This window comes from Malus domestica, chromosome 09, assembly GCF_042453785.1.
Source record: "Malus domestica chromosome 09, GDT2T_hap1".
NCBI classification, from domain to species: domain Eukaryota; kingdom Viridiplantae; phylum Streptophyta; class Magnoliopsida; order Rosales; family Rosaceae; genus Malus; species Malus domestica.
In genome coordinates this window covers 11,911,745-11,926,248 of record NC_091669.1, presented here as the reverse complement: position 1 = coordinate 11,926,248, position 14,504 = coordinate 11,911,745, and the positions used below count along the sequence as shown (strand labels likewise).

Here is a 14,504-nt window from a genome sequence, read left to right as displayed (position 1 = left end):
ACAGATTTGTGCTGGTAGTTCTTGTGCGCTTGGCGATTGCGTGGTTGTGCTTGTGGGTGTCTATTAGGGGTTTACTATTATTTGTTTGTTTTGTGCAAATTCATTCCAGATCAATTTATTGGTCACTGGAATTATATACCCAATGACACTTTGTAATTGTTTGGTGTTGATTAATGAAAGACTATGCTATCGTTTCTTGTCAAAAAAAAAATATATATATATATATATAAACAAATATAAATTTTAACTTTTAATTTTTAATTTAAAAAATATAATAACTTATACTATTACATTAATGTCAAAGATTTCGATAAAAAACTAAAAACAAACAAGGTTTCAGTAAAAGAATATTGATAGCCATAGACCGCATCCAAAGTGTCACATGTATATGTACTTGTATGATCGAGTATTTTGAGTTTGATTTCTATAACATAATACTTAAAGAATTAAAATTAGTCTCATAGAACTCAAGTTTTGGCTCATCGTAGGAATTTGACTCTTATAAAAAATAAAAATCAAATAAAAAAAGCTCTTGTTTAAATAAAAATAATTTTATTGGTTACATATCTGAAAATTACAATGCCCCAACTTACAGTAGACCCAGCAATTCCATAGCTTCTTATCAAAACATGAGAATAACTAAACAAACCAGAACCAATACCACCAACTTATTTAACTATCCTAATCTATCACAGAAACAAATTTGACTTAATTCATAGGATGAGACTGATGGAACCACAACATGAGAATTACTACAACCCTAGCTAATTCCCACAGGATAAATAAATAAATAAATAAACAAATGCATAGGAACGGTACCGAGGTCTACTTCATGAGACACTTAAATTGCTGCTCCACCTGCAAATGTTTTCTTGTTGGGTTCAAACACGTATTTAATCAGCGATTCCTTGATCGGGAGCAGTTCTGGGAACTCTTTCTTCAGCTTTGATGCATCCATCTCATTGTTACTTCTTGCTGCAACGATAACCTTGGCTTGTTCTTCCACAGTAAAATTAGTCCACTTGAAACTGGGGTCAATGTAGTTCTTGTACATCTCCAGAATCTCGTTGTGACTCACCACCCCGGGGTTTGTGAAGTTCCATATGCCCCTCAAGTTCCTCTTGGCCATCTCAACTGAAATGGGTAGAAGCTCGTCCAAGATTGTCATGCTGTTTGGAATGTCGACCACTTTGTTGTAGCGCGAGATCTTTGTGATGAAGTTGCGTGGGTTGCTGAGATCAGATGATATTGGCATTCGAACTCTAAGAGTGCAAACATTCTCATACTCCTTTAGAAGCTCTTCAACCTGTTACACAAAAATGGGAAAGAGATATCAGTTGGGAATTTGGGAGCTATTTTAAACTTCTTTTAAGATTATCACAGTAATAGATAATGATGGTTGGAGAAAGGACCATGGCTTTGGTTTTGGAATAAAATGAGCCTGCAAAATTCGGTGTGTCTTCCTCCTTGAACCCAATTCCCGATCTTGGTGGATGGGCATCATCATACTCGAAAATGCAACCAGTGGCATAATTCACCATTAGGAGGCCGTGATCTCTGCAGACATCAGCCAAGGTTAATGTACCAACAACATTGGTCCGAATTGTTTCTGGTTTATGAGATTCACACCAATCCACATTGGGTCTGCCAGTCACTCCAGCAGCATTAAAAACATGGGTTGGTTTAACACTCAGAATATCAGCCATGAGCTGTGACCGTTCCTGAAGACGCCCTCGTCCATACTCATAGGGTAACCCTTGCTTCTCACAAATCTTCCCAAGAAGGCCTCCGATCCACCCTGTTTTACCATAAATCAAAAACTTCAGAGATGGCTTCTCAGTAGATTGGATGTTCCTTGGAGCTGGAACAACCATTTTGCTCTGACTAGAATCACTTGCTGACAAAGGGTAAGCAGAATCGCCAGTATCGGAACCATCAAATTGTCTTTCAATTCCAGGAACCATGAGCATTTTTGGATGAGGGAGCAGTGCCCCAGAAACATCTCCCCACCATTGGGGATTCTTGACATACCATTCCATGGTCTTCCTCAAACCCTCCTCCCACAAAGTCCTTTCCGACCATCCCAAGCTTTTCAGCTTCTGGTCATCCAAGAAATATCTCTGATCATTGAAGGGTCTGTTCTCTACAAACTTTACATATGTATCTGGGTTCAGAGAAAATAGTTGGCAAATTTCCCTGGCCACATCGACCACCCTCCTCTCTTTCTTCGTCCCAATGTTGTACACATGGCCTACCTCACCCCTATGGAGAATGACTTCAAATGCCTCTGCTACATCCTCACAATAGAGATAACTTCTGACATTGGATCCATCACCATGAATCGGAAGAGGCTTCCCTTGCATAGCCAAGAGAATGAATTTTGGAATCATCTTTTCAGGGAACTGGTTGGGGCCATAAACATTGTTTCCTCTGGTCGTTATCACAGGCAATCCATATGAACGCCCATATGCCATGACAAGCATCTCTGCTCCAGCTTTAGTTGCAGAGTAGGGGTTTGTCGGAAGAAGCTGAGAAGCCTCATGATTTCCCACCACAGCATCCTCATCTGTCTCCCCATAGACTTCATCTGTGCTTACATGAATGAATCTTTTGATTTGACCAGTGACTTTGCAAGCTTCTAGAAGAACATGTGTCCCGTAGATGTTGTTTTTGGTGAACTCAAAGCTGTTACCAAAAGAGTTGTCGACATGGGTCTGGGCTGCAAAGTGCATTATTGTGTCAATGTTCTCGGTCAAAAGGATGAAGTTGACAAGATCAGCACTGCCTATGTCTCCTTTGATAAACTTAAACTTGGGGGACGACTTTGAAGGATTAAGGTTCTTCAAATTTGAACAGTAATCAAGCTTGTCAAGGACCACAATCTTGTAGGCAGGGTAGTTCCGGATAAGCCGGTTGCAAACATGGGAAGCAATGAAGCCAGCAGCTCCAGTAAGGAGGATGTTCTTCGGTTTATACGCAGTATCCATATTGATCCAAAGGACTTCTGCATAATCCAGCATACAAAGTTTGACTAAGAATCCCAAAACTCAACTAAAAGAAAGCATGCTAACAAATCCAGGAGATATATTGCCATTGACACAAACAAAAAATGGAAATTCACGGACAAAACAAACTTGCAATCGAGGCTTTCATGTTTTATAACCTATCATTAAGAATTTAATAGACCTTCATCATTCTTAGACTCAATTTCAAGTGAGATAACAATGAAAAGAAGACAGATTTTTGGTGCACAGGCATCCATTCTCTAAACAAACCTAAAAAAAGGCAGGTAAATTTGCTGCATTAGTCTTTCAAGGAAATAAAAAAAAAAAAAAATACTACAATGTAAAGTTATTTTGCTTGTATAGTTATCGATGCAAACCTTGATCCGAAAGGACTAGCAGAAATTTAGCATGCCTCTCCAATCAGCACTTATAAAATACAAAAGGAAGACGACCCTTCCATCTGATTTTCACGTTTTCATGTCATGTTAAAGGTGACACAAAATAAGCTGATAAAACATTTAATAACCATCAAACGAACGAAAACCGCCAGATTAAGATAACTGCAGAATTACTGTTAAAAAAACAGCAGAGTTTAGGAAGGAACAAGAAACTCTTATGAATAATTAATTAGGCCATAAAAATAGCTTCTTTTAACGGATTCCTGACTTGATTTTCAAACAGAAACAAGCATTTCGTTTTTCGAAACCAATTTTCCAACGAAGCAACCAGACCCCCCAGCAATGCAAATTGCAATCAACCAGGATCCCAAAAAAAAAAAAAAAAAAAAAAATCTGCCAAAAACCCAACGTTCATAAAGCAAACAAATAACAACCCACATTGAATTTACTAGCATTAACCCAATAAAACACGCTTAAATTCGAATTACTTCATGCATAAGCAGGAGATCTGAGTCTACATCGAGGGAGTTTTTCCTTGATTAACAGCTACTGACCCGTGATTAAGTAAATTAAACAAGTTTAATTACAGAAAAACATGAAAGATTGAAGCTTTATTGACTTACAAATCCTGGTTTGGAGTGGATCTTGAGTACAATTCGCAGCCTTTTGTCCTGTGCTGGATTTAAGACAAGTTGAAGAAGAAAGACGAGAAATGACTAGAAAAAAAGAGAGAAGGAGATGAGAGTGTGTGAGGAGGGAAGGTGGAGAACGGGATATTTATAAATACGCATCACAAAAGAATTGAATTTTGCATTTACAACTATATATATTTTTTTAGTAAATTATAGCAATGAATCTTTAACTTTAACACAATTATAACAATGATCATTCAATTAAAAATTCATATAATTAATCTTTTAACTCATCAAAACATGCAATTATAATCTTTTTTGTCAATTTCATTAGAACTTCTATTAAAATGACTCACGTGTAATGCATGTGAGGCTAAACTAACGAGCAAATATAGAAAATCAAATGTGAAAAATTGTAGCAAAGGTCCCTCAAAATGGTCCATCAACTTTAACTCAAATAGAGAAATAGTCAATTGATTTTAACACAATTGTAGCAATATTTCCTTCTAACATAACACATTTTGACGGAATTGATAAAAAAATACCATAGCAATATGTTGTGACGAGTTAAGGGACCAATTGTCATAGATTTTTAGTTGAATGATCATTACTCTAATTAGGTTAAAGTTGAAAGACCTTTGCTATAATTTTTTCTATTATTTTTTTGGTTAATTATATTTCACATCCTCGTTGTGACAGATTTTTAAAGTGATCCATGAAGTTACAATTTTTTTGTTACATCATTAAATTTTTAAGATTATCAAAATTTATGTATCTAAGTTATTTGATCGTCTCGCAATTCATTGTTCACTAAATTGATGACACGTCCATTACAAAATTATTAATAAAATAATTTGTAAGCCACACTTTCGTCACTTGAACAAAAAAAACCTCATTATCGTGCTTTCAATTAACCTAAATCAATGCTTTGTGTTATAGACTGACAATCAATTACACAATTCGGTCCATAATGTGCAAGTCTATTTTATCGTCAGTCCACACATACAACATCATTAATTAAGGAAAGGGATATCAAATCCTAGAAATCCAGAGATTCTGACCATCGAAATTTGATCAAACGGCTACAATTATTATAACTTTTAAAAGAACTTCCTGTTTGTAACCATTGCATCAAATTTCAAGGATCCGAGTCTCCGAATCTTTAGGATTTGGGGGGAGAGATCTAAAGAGGATCTATTCCCATTAATTAAAATGAAGAGATAGATTTATACAATTGAAAATTTTAAGGTAGAATATGAGACAATTAAAATTTTGTAACCTATAAATATTTTATTGGAATGTTTGTTACGTTTTTTGGAGGGACGGTAGCGACGGATTTGGAAGGCTGAGAGCCACAGGTTCACAACTAAAATGGTAATTATATTTTAATTAACTTACCAATCAAGTTAATCAAGTCAAATTAAGGGTGATTCATGAGATTGGACCTCTCTCTATGCGGCCGACAACAATGAATCAATGCTGTTGGTTAAAATTTTGTGTTGTTGTGATCGACGGTTGTAGATCAATGTGAAATCTTCCTGTGATGGAAAGGGCCCCATCAACAGAAAAATTAACTTCCACTGACGACAAATTAGGCTCGTTGGAAAGATGTAGTACCCGTCAGAAAAAAATACTTAAATATTGAAATAATTGTTTTGCAAGTGGCCTTTTACCACAATGGTGGAAAAATATTGAGCTCTTGTATAACGACGTAGGTTCAAGCCTCGTTGATGACTAATATAACATTTAATCTAACAAAATTCATCGTTTGACAAAAAAAAAAAAAGAAGGATTGTTTCTACAACTCTCTTCACGTGATTGAAAACCGAAACAAATGTACCATTGCTTTCAGGCGAAACATTAGTATGCATTGAGATGTTAGTCGTTGGATCCTTAACTATTACGTTTGTTGTTTCATATTCGGTTATCATTCATTCTGATCATAATATAGGTCGGTCCATCATAGAGTTTTCTCTAAAAAGGGACATTTGTGGTAAAAATCAGAATACCTCAATTCCAAAACAACTATATAGATTATTTCCGATGGAATAAATGAATCATGACAAATTTTTTTATTCTTGATGGTACATTCTAAAAAAGAATCTCAAATTAGGATTCGAGATGACTGAAGATGCTCTTACCCTTTCACCCTTAAAAAAAGTGCCACATATGTCTCAATTATCAAACAACAAACAATAAAACACACCTAAAAGACATCCATATATGTCATAATGTTGAGCACAATGCTGCATAAATCAATCAGATCGGCAAAGGGTTGCATTTTTCTTGTGTGCCTTGTATTATATATTATGACAAGGTTTCACAGGACTATATGCCGTGCAGAAATGTCAACCTTGTGCTTCTCATCAATGTTTTTTTTTTTCCTTTTCCAAATGAGAAAGCAAAGTTTTGCCCACCCACACCATTGTTTCAATGCTTTGCATTTAATTTGAAAGAGAAATTTGTAGGATAGTGATATCTACACATTATTTTTACTTTTTATGCACTCTTATTAATTTTTGGCCGGTACTCTTCCTTAATTAATTCGATCTGGCGGCTAGAAATTGAGAGGGGTGTGTGAATAGAACTACCCACATTTGTATGATATTTTTTGGATAGTTCTATTCACATCCTCATTTTTATCTCCTAAACACCCTTGTTAATTTTTAACATTGTTGTTCTTCAATTTATCCGATCTGACAACCAAAAGTTAAAAGCAGTGTGTTAGAAGTAAAAAAAAGGAATATGAATAACAATACCTTATTTTTCTGGTCCACAATGATTGTATGAAATTTATGTTATAGAGACTGGTATTGTAGGATTTTTATGTCAATAGTGCAATGTCATGTATTATTTTCTTATGTTGTATTATAAATATAAAACATCACGATAATAATGTATCTAGATCCATCTCTTCACATGGTGAATATGGTACAATATTCATTAAACAACGAAGGATACGTACAACCTGAGGATAGTGTGCATACTGGGCCTCGATAAAAATCTTGCCAGGGATTTCAACACGGTCGAAGGGAAAAAGAGTGTCTCGCACAACAATGTGACCTATCCTCAGTTGAACAATAAAGAAATTACAATCCCTTCCCAACTAAAATATCTTGGAGTAAATCTGGAGGCTCTTCAAGCCACACAAACTCTTGAGAACTCCCAATGCCCATACGAGCAAGGCGATGTGCTGCTGAATTACCTTTTCGCAACACATGGGTAAACCTCGAGTGAGCCATCCTTATGAAAAAGAACCTAACATTGTTTATTACAGGACCAAAGGATGAGCAATCTTCCCCTTGATCTTTTAATGCTGTTAGCACCAAACCAGAGTCTCCTTCAAAAATAACCTTCTAGCCAACAGGACAATTATTTTTAACGAATAAAACTACATTTCGAAGGGCAATCAACTCTGCATGGAATGCAGATTGTGTCATCTCAAACTCCCCCCAAATGATTGCAAATTACCACCCCAAAACCCCTTCGTAACCCATTTCGACTCCATGCCCCATCCATTTGTACTTGAACCACTCAACCTCAGGTTTCTGCCACTGTTGCACCTTTCGGCTAGTCTTCTTAATAGCACTCTTATGCCACTTTTGAAACTCAATCAACTAGCCCTTAGCTTTTATCACGACCTCTTACGGCAGGAGCGAAGTACCGTTCCAAACCATGTAGTTCATTTGCTTCCAGAGAGCCCAAATCAACATCAAACAAAACTAAAAACCAAATGACGAAATCTGTAGAGATAAATGAGAGATCCAATGCACTAGAGGCAGCCCATGATCCAGCTCCACCATCAGGCCCAAACTTCGAAACCACACTGCCTTCGCCAAGCAATGCTTTTCCACACATAAAAGTTGTTGGCGTTAACCCGAGCCTCCAGAAAACCCATCGTAGGAAAATATCAAGTCTTGAATACTCGAAAAACAAGTGACTCAGGTTGATGCATGATGCGCCAAGCTTGCTTTGCTAACAAAGCAAGGTTAAACACATAAAGATCCCTAAATCCAAGGCCTTCATCACTCTTTGGCTTACACAAACATTGCTAATTAAGCCAATGTATCACCAAAATTTTGCAATCATATTCAATACCTCATAGAAGATTTAGGGAGAAGGAAACATTGCATGGAATACATCGGCAAAGCTTGAGCAACTGTTTTCACCAACAGCTCTCGCCCCGCACAACTCAGTAGTCCTTCTCTCAAACTTTGTAATTTCTTCCAAAGCCTATCTTTCACATATGCAAAAGTTTCTTTTTTCGATTTCTTGATTAGGATCAGTAGACCCAAATATTTATCATGAAACTCCACCCTCCTCATGCCAAGGCAGTCGGCAAGCAATTGTTATAGTTTCCGTGTTTGGTAAGCCGGTGCTTGGGCAATGAGTTCCTTGGCCATAGAAATTAGGAAAATATAACCATTGTCCATTATATCTCCAAAAGGTCGTATTTTCTTGTTAATTTTCCATCATTACCAAGCATAGGAAATAAAATTTTCATTTCTCATCCCCTAGAAAAAGACATAGATGTTGTAGTCCTATTAGATTAGGAATGTGATTGTGTAAATCCTAGTGTATCTAGGGATATCTTGGAATATTATATAGAATTAGATATTATCTTATTAGAGTGTAATCCTATTAGGGTAAGGAATTAACCTTACCTACTACTATAAATAAAGGCACAATGAGGTGGAATAGAACACACCTCACAATTACACATCTTTCTTTTCTCTCTTTATGTGCCGCATTCCTTTTTTCTCTGGTTTCCATAATTGTTCAGTAAATTATGCCTACAACAATAAAAAAAATTATTTTTCATTACTTCAACTTCCTGCATATTGTCAATTGATTAGACGGGATGAACTAAGGTTCAAAGTTAAAAATTTCAAATATAAGAATCAGAAAAGGATCCAGCGATCCTGCAATCGTGTTTGTTCATCATACATCGTGGGTCAGTTTTTGTTAGGTACTATTTATATTTGAATTTTAAATTTTAAATGATTTCTGACCGCATGATGTACAATGAATGAACACGATTGCGGAATTCCTAGGATCCCCAGGAATCCGTGTTCGGAAATGTGTTCACTTGATGGTGGCTGGTGTTGAAGAGGGGACATTGACACATTGTCAATCACAATTAGGGTCAATTTGATCCTGATGACAATGAGTCAGCCAATTTCACATTTGTATGCATATGCATGTCCTTTTTAGTGCTGATCTTTGCTTGATTGATTATTATTTAGAGAATAGGAAAATCTAATAATTGAACTTTTGGGGCTAAATTTGAGAACCATATATATATATATATATATATATATATATATCATTACAAGAAAGTAGACAATAATCACTTATATTAGTTGTACAACATGAGGTGGTTAAAACCTTAACAGTAGCTAAGGGTGGATCCTTAGCCACTGTTTATGGCTTTAGCCACCTCTTTCTGTATAATTAATGTTAGTGACTATTGTTAACTTTTGAAGTGTATATTGTTTAAGTTTTTTTTATTAAAAATAAAATTATAAACAATATTGTACCTATATTGACAAAAGGTGTGAGAGTTTGAATGGCAACACAATGAGTGAATGCTCTATCAACCAGGATAATCTACTAATATCATATTTTGTTGATAATTTGAATTAGTAAAGTTCATCATACATGAGACAGAAATAGAGAGATCAAGCTTAAACACTATAAATATCACAAAATTTAAGCTTTATATCACAAACTTTAATTAAGCACTAAATATCATTATAAGAAACATTAGCTATACATAATGAGGTGGCTAAAGCCTTAATAGTGATTAAGGGGTAGGTAAAGGCTTATCCACTACCCACCCCCTTAGCCACTGTTCAAGGCTTTAGTCACCTCATTCTGTGCAATTAATATTTGTGATTATTGATAAACGAAAATCCAATAACAAAAAACATAAATTCAACCAAAAAGGGAAAAGATAGAAAAATAAAAGAATTCTAGAAATTCTAGCTGACCAAGAAAGTAGAAAAGAAATTGTAGCTATCTTTTACATGATGGCGCACTCTGTGGGATTTTCTACAATAAAGTAATTGAAGGTATGCTCAAGTGTTGGTAGTGAATTCGATGGCATGTTTATGTTGAGTGAAACCCCGTTGAACCCAAGCCCAAACCTAATAGGCCCAAGCCCAGGAACCAAGCCCTAGCCCAGACCCGGATTCGGCCCAACCTAGTCGGATCCCAGGAACCTAGGTTGCACGTGGGAGTGAGTGAAGGGCTGCTAGTGCGGCGGCGGGTGGTCGCCACCTTGCGGCGGCGCGTGGGGGTGCCATAGGTCCCCCCTTATGTTTTTCGACGTTCTGAATCTGTTTATGACGTCCATTTCCAGAAATTCTATCGTTATGATAAAGTTTTATTAATTGGACCCTTTATGTGCTTAGGTGTGACCATTAGCGGTGATTTCGTCATTCCTATTTCGCACGGCTCATCGATAACAGAGTATATGTGAGTGGACCCTTTCTAAAATGCATGTTTTAATAGTAGAAATGCATACATAAAAAACATGATTTTATGGTTACGTTTTATAAGTAACTTAGATTTACACCTTATGATTATCATGCTTTATTGAGAATATTTTGGAATACCATACTTTATCGAATTTATGTTCTTGGTAGTATATATGATGGATGACTATATACTATTTATGAACATGTTTTTACACTCTTTGTAGTATGTATGATGGATGACTATATACTACGAATATGTTTTGAGATATATGTACTTATGTTGGAAAGATTATATTCAATATTTTTGTGCGTATCTAGTGGTCATTGTCCCGCCTACGGGAATATGTTCTGCCTACGAGCGTATGTCTTGCCTACAAGCGTATGTTTTGCCTACGGGTATATATTCTGCCTATAGGCTTATGTCCTGCCTACGGGCGTATGTTCTACCTACGGGTGTATGTTTTGCATACCGGTGTATGTCATGCCTACGAGCGATGGTTCTACCTACATGCATATGTCCTGCCTACGGGCGTGTGACGGTCCTGCCTACGGGCATATATCTACCTATGAGCGTATGTCCTGCCTACGGGCGCATGACGGAGAGACTTCGGGCAATTTGATACCACTAGTTAGCACATTATATATGATATATGTTTTATGAAAGGCTTTATGGCATGCTAGGGTTTTCGGAAAACCTATCATATATTATGCTATTGTTTTGATAAACTTTGGGGGGAGAGGGGTTAGTATGTTGTTGAATAACTATTTTCGTATTACATATATATCAACTTGGTCCATTCATGTTTGTTTTGCGCCCCTTCAGGACATAGGAACGAGGCATATGGTCCAAGTTACGAGGCATTTCCCCACCAGTGATATCTTGTCATCATTTTTGCTTGACATCACTTGTAATAGCACTTTCCGCTTGTATTCTTAATTAGATGTATGCTTGGAACATGCCATGCATTATCACTACTATATTATTTCATTAAGTTTGTATTTGAATATTACATTGCGTAGTTATGCATGAAATTTATATGCATGTCTTTCATATGTTCTCAGCATATGCATTCATTAAATGGCTTGCGTCACCCTCGGGTGTCGGCCAGCACATGGCCATCCCACTGTCCCCTAGACATCGGGATTGAGGCATGTCAGATTGGTATCAAAGCATACTTAGGACTTCATTCTTCCATTTTGTAATCATAAACTTTTTTATGGCCACGATTTTTCATCATTCTAAATCTTGTTTGCCTTTTATCAGAATCATGGATCTTGCTAGTGAGAATGTACTTCGACGACCTCGTTTTGGTCTAATGGGAGGAATTCAGCAATTGACTTCCACGATACGAAATGTTTTTCCTAGTAGTAACAGGCTGAGTTGTACATATATGGAGATTGCTCATAGCCACGGCGTTATGAAACTTAATGTAGTTGGAGCCTGTGAGGAGGTTGAGGATTTGTTAGAAAATATGGAGGACACCTTAGAGAGTATGAGATGCCCAGCGTCTGAATGGGCGAATACCGCTAGTTACTTCCTTTAGGGGATTGCGAGATATTGATGGAAGTCAGTGACGGGCTCTCGCCCCCATAACTCTATGATAACTTGGGCTACGTTCAGGAGACTCTTCAGTGCACACTTTTTGAGCCTTGATTATCAGCTGAGGAAGAGATAGGAGTTCCTAGAGTTTTGCCATGGCAATCTAAGTATTTTCGAGTTTGATAGCATTTTTCGGCGTTTGTCGAGACACCATGTGGAAACCTATGGGAACTAGAGAGAGATGATGATTCAGTTGCAGATTGCTATGAACCAGGACTTTTGTGAGCTTTTGGCATCATAGAGGCATACTTTCTACGAGGAGATGATTGAGGTGGCTTTGAGAATCGAACAGATGAGGTGGAACACACTTAATCAGAATCAGCCTTGGAGCCATAATCAGTTTTGGAACCAGAACCAGACTTGGAACCAGAATCAGCGGGGTTGTGGATTTCAATCCTGGAGTATGAGAGAGCCTTCTACTTCTTCTAATTCCTTCAGCTCAAGACATTCTTAGTCGTTTAAGTGACAGAGTCAGCGTTCAGGATCATCCAGTGAAGGCTCAGGTAGTGAGTCGGCGAAGCGATCTTTCAGCCACTTTAATTCGAGTGCGGCAAATCCAGCCGAGTGTTATAGGTGTGGCGGCTTAGACACATAGCTCAAAATTGTGGTACTCCACCTTCATCTGATGATTTTGCTTTTGGTTTGGGTTACGGTTAGAAAAATACCCCGAGTACATCGAATTACGGTAGGGGTAATTATTCGACTACTCTGAGTTATGGTAGGAGTAGCAACCCGAGTACTCAGTCTTCTGCTCAAAGGCAAGTGTAGTTTTCTGGAGAAGCTTCAGGCAATCGCACTCAGGGGAACCGAGCAGGTCGTAACAGCCAGGGTTCTAAGACTTGAGGCGGTCGTAATAGTAGTTTGGGACATCAGGCTCATGTGCGTATCAACGCCATGACTCAGCAGGAGGCGAATCATGATCCTAGAGTCATTACTGATATGTTACTTGTTTGTGGTAAATGGGCTCATGTACTGATTGATTCAGATGCTGCTTATTTCTTTATATCTTCATAATTTGTACGGGTTGTAAACCCGTAACCTACATCGTTTGGTTTCGATATGTTCATAAAATTGCCACCTGAAGCTTTTTTCTGTGCACAGTGGGAGTTTAAGGATTGTCCAGTTATTGTTGAAGGGGAACTTATGAAGGCTAATTTGATTCCCTTCAACCTTGTGGAGTTTGATCTCATTCTGAGAATGGATTGGTTGTCTAGGCACAATGCCTATGTCAGATGTAAAGAGAAATTTGTGACCTTTGATCGGCCTAGACGACTAGTGATCACGTTTCAGGGTGAGCGACAGATCCTCTAGAATTGTATTATTTCCACCTTCCAAATGACGAAGTTACTATAGAAGGGTTGTGTGGGATTCTTAGTCTACGTGGTCACTCGGGATGAACCTTCTCTGTGTGCTGGAGATGTGTCAGTGGTGAATGAATTCATTGATGTATTTCCTGAGGATTTGCCAGGGTTACCACCTGCGAGGGAAATCGAATTCACTATTGATTTACTTCCAGGTACTAACCCTATTTCCTTGGCACCATACCGAATAGCACCAGCAAAGTTGAGAGAATTGGAGATTCAACTTTAGAAGCTCGTGGATAAAAGATATATCCAGCCCAACATGTCTCCCTAGGGCACTCCTGTACTATTTGTCAGAAAGAAAGATGGGTCGATGAGACTTTGCATCGACTATAGGCAACTAAATCAGGTGATGGTGAATAACCATTATCCCCTGCCTCAGATTGATGATCTGTTTGACCAACTGAGGGGTGCTCAGGTGTTTTCTAAGATCGATCTTCGTTCGGGTTACCACCAGCTCCTGATCTGGAATGAAGATGTATCGAAGATTGCTTTCCGTACTAGGTATGGACATTATGAGTTCTATGTCATGCCTTTTGGACTGACGAATGCACCTGCAACTTTCATGGATTGATGAACAGAGTTTTCAGACAGTATCTTGATCGATTTATGATTATGTTCATTGATGACATTCTTATATACTCCAAGAGTAATGTTGAGCATAGGAAACATTTGAAGTTAGTGTTGGAGAGGTTGAGAAAACATCAGCTGTATGCGAAGTTCAGTAAGTGTTAGTTTTGGTTAGACCATATCAGTTTCCTTGGGCATGTAGTCTCCACTGAGGGAATTAGTGTGGACTCTCAGAAGATTTCTGCAGTGTCTATGTGGAAGCAGCAGAGGAACATTACTGAAGTGAGGAGTTTTCTGGGAATGGCTGGCTATTATCGACGTTTTGTGCAGGATTTCTCAGCAATCACCTTGCTTCTTACTAAGTTGACCTGGAAAGGGGTCAAATTTGAGTGGGAAGAGAGTTGTGAATGAAGCTTTTAGGAGCTTAAACAGTGTTTTACTCATTGCCTAGTCCTT

At 37.7% G+C, this 14,504-nt stretch overlaps 1 protein-coding gene across 1 annotated transcript; it reads right to left on the bottom strand.

The window, feature by feature from the left end:
• Window positions 1-520: 520 nt before the first annotated feature.
• Window positions 521-4,201, bottom strand: LOC103443206 (trifunctional UDP-glucose 4,6-dehydratase/UDP-4-keto-6-deoxy-D-glucose 3,5-epimerase/UDP-4-keto-L-rhamnose-reductase RHM1). Its single transcript, XM_008382007.4, has 3 exons — window positions 4,027-4,201; window positions 1,413-3,004; window positions 521-1,306 (listed from the first exon to the last, which is right to left on the bottom strand). The coding sequence occupies exons 2-3, from the start codon at window positions 2,985-2,987 to the stop codon at window positions 842-844; spliced, it is 2,040 nt and encodes a 679-aa protein (XP_008380229.1). The 5' UTR covers window positions 2,988-3,004; window positions 4,027-4,201; the 3' UTR covers window positions 521-841.
• Between the last annotated feature and the right edge of the window lie 10,303 nt (window positions 4,202-14,504).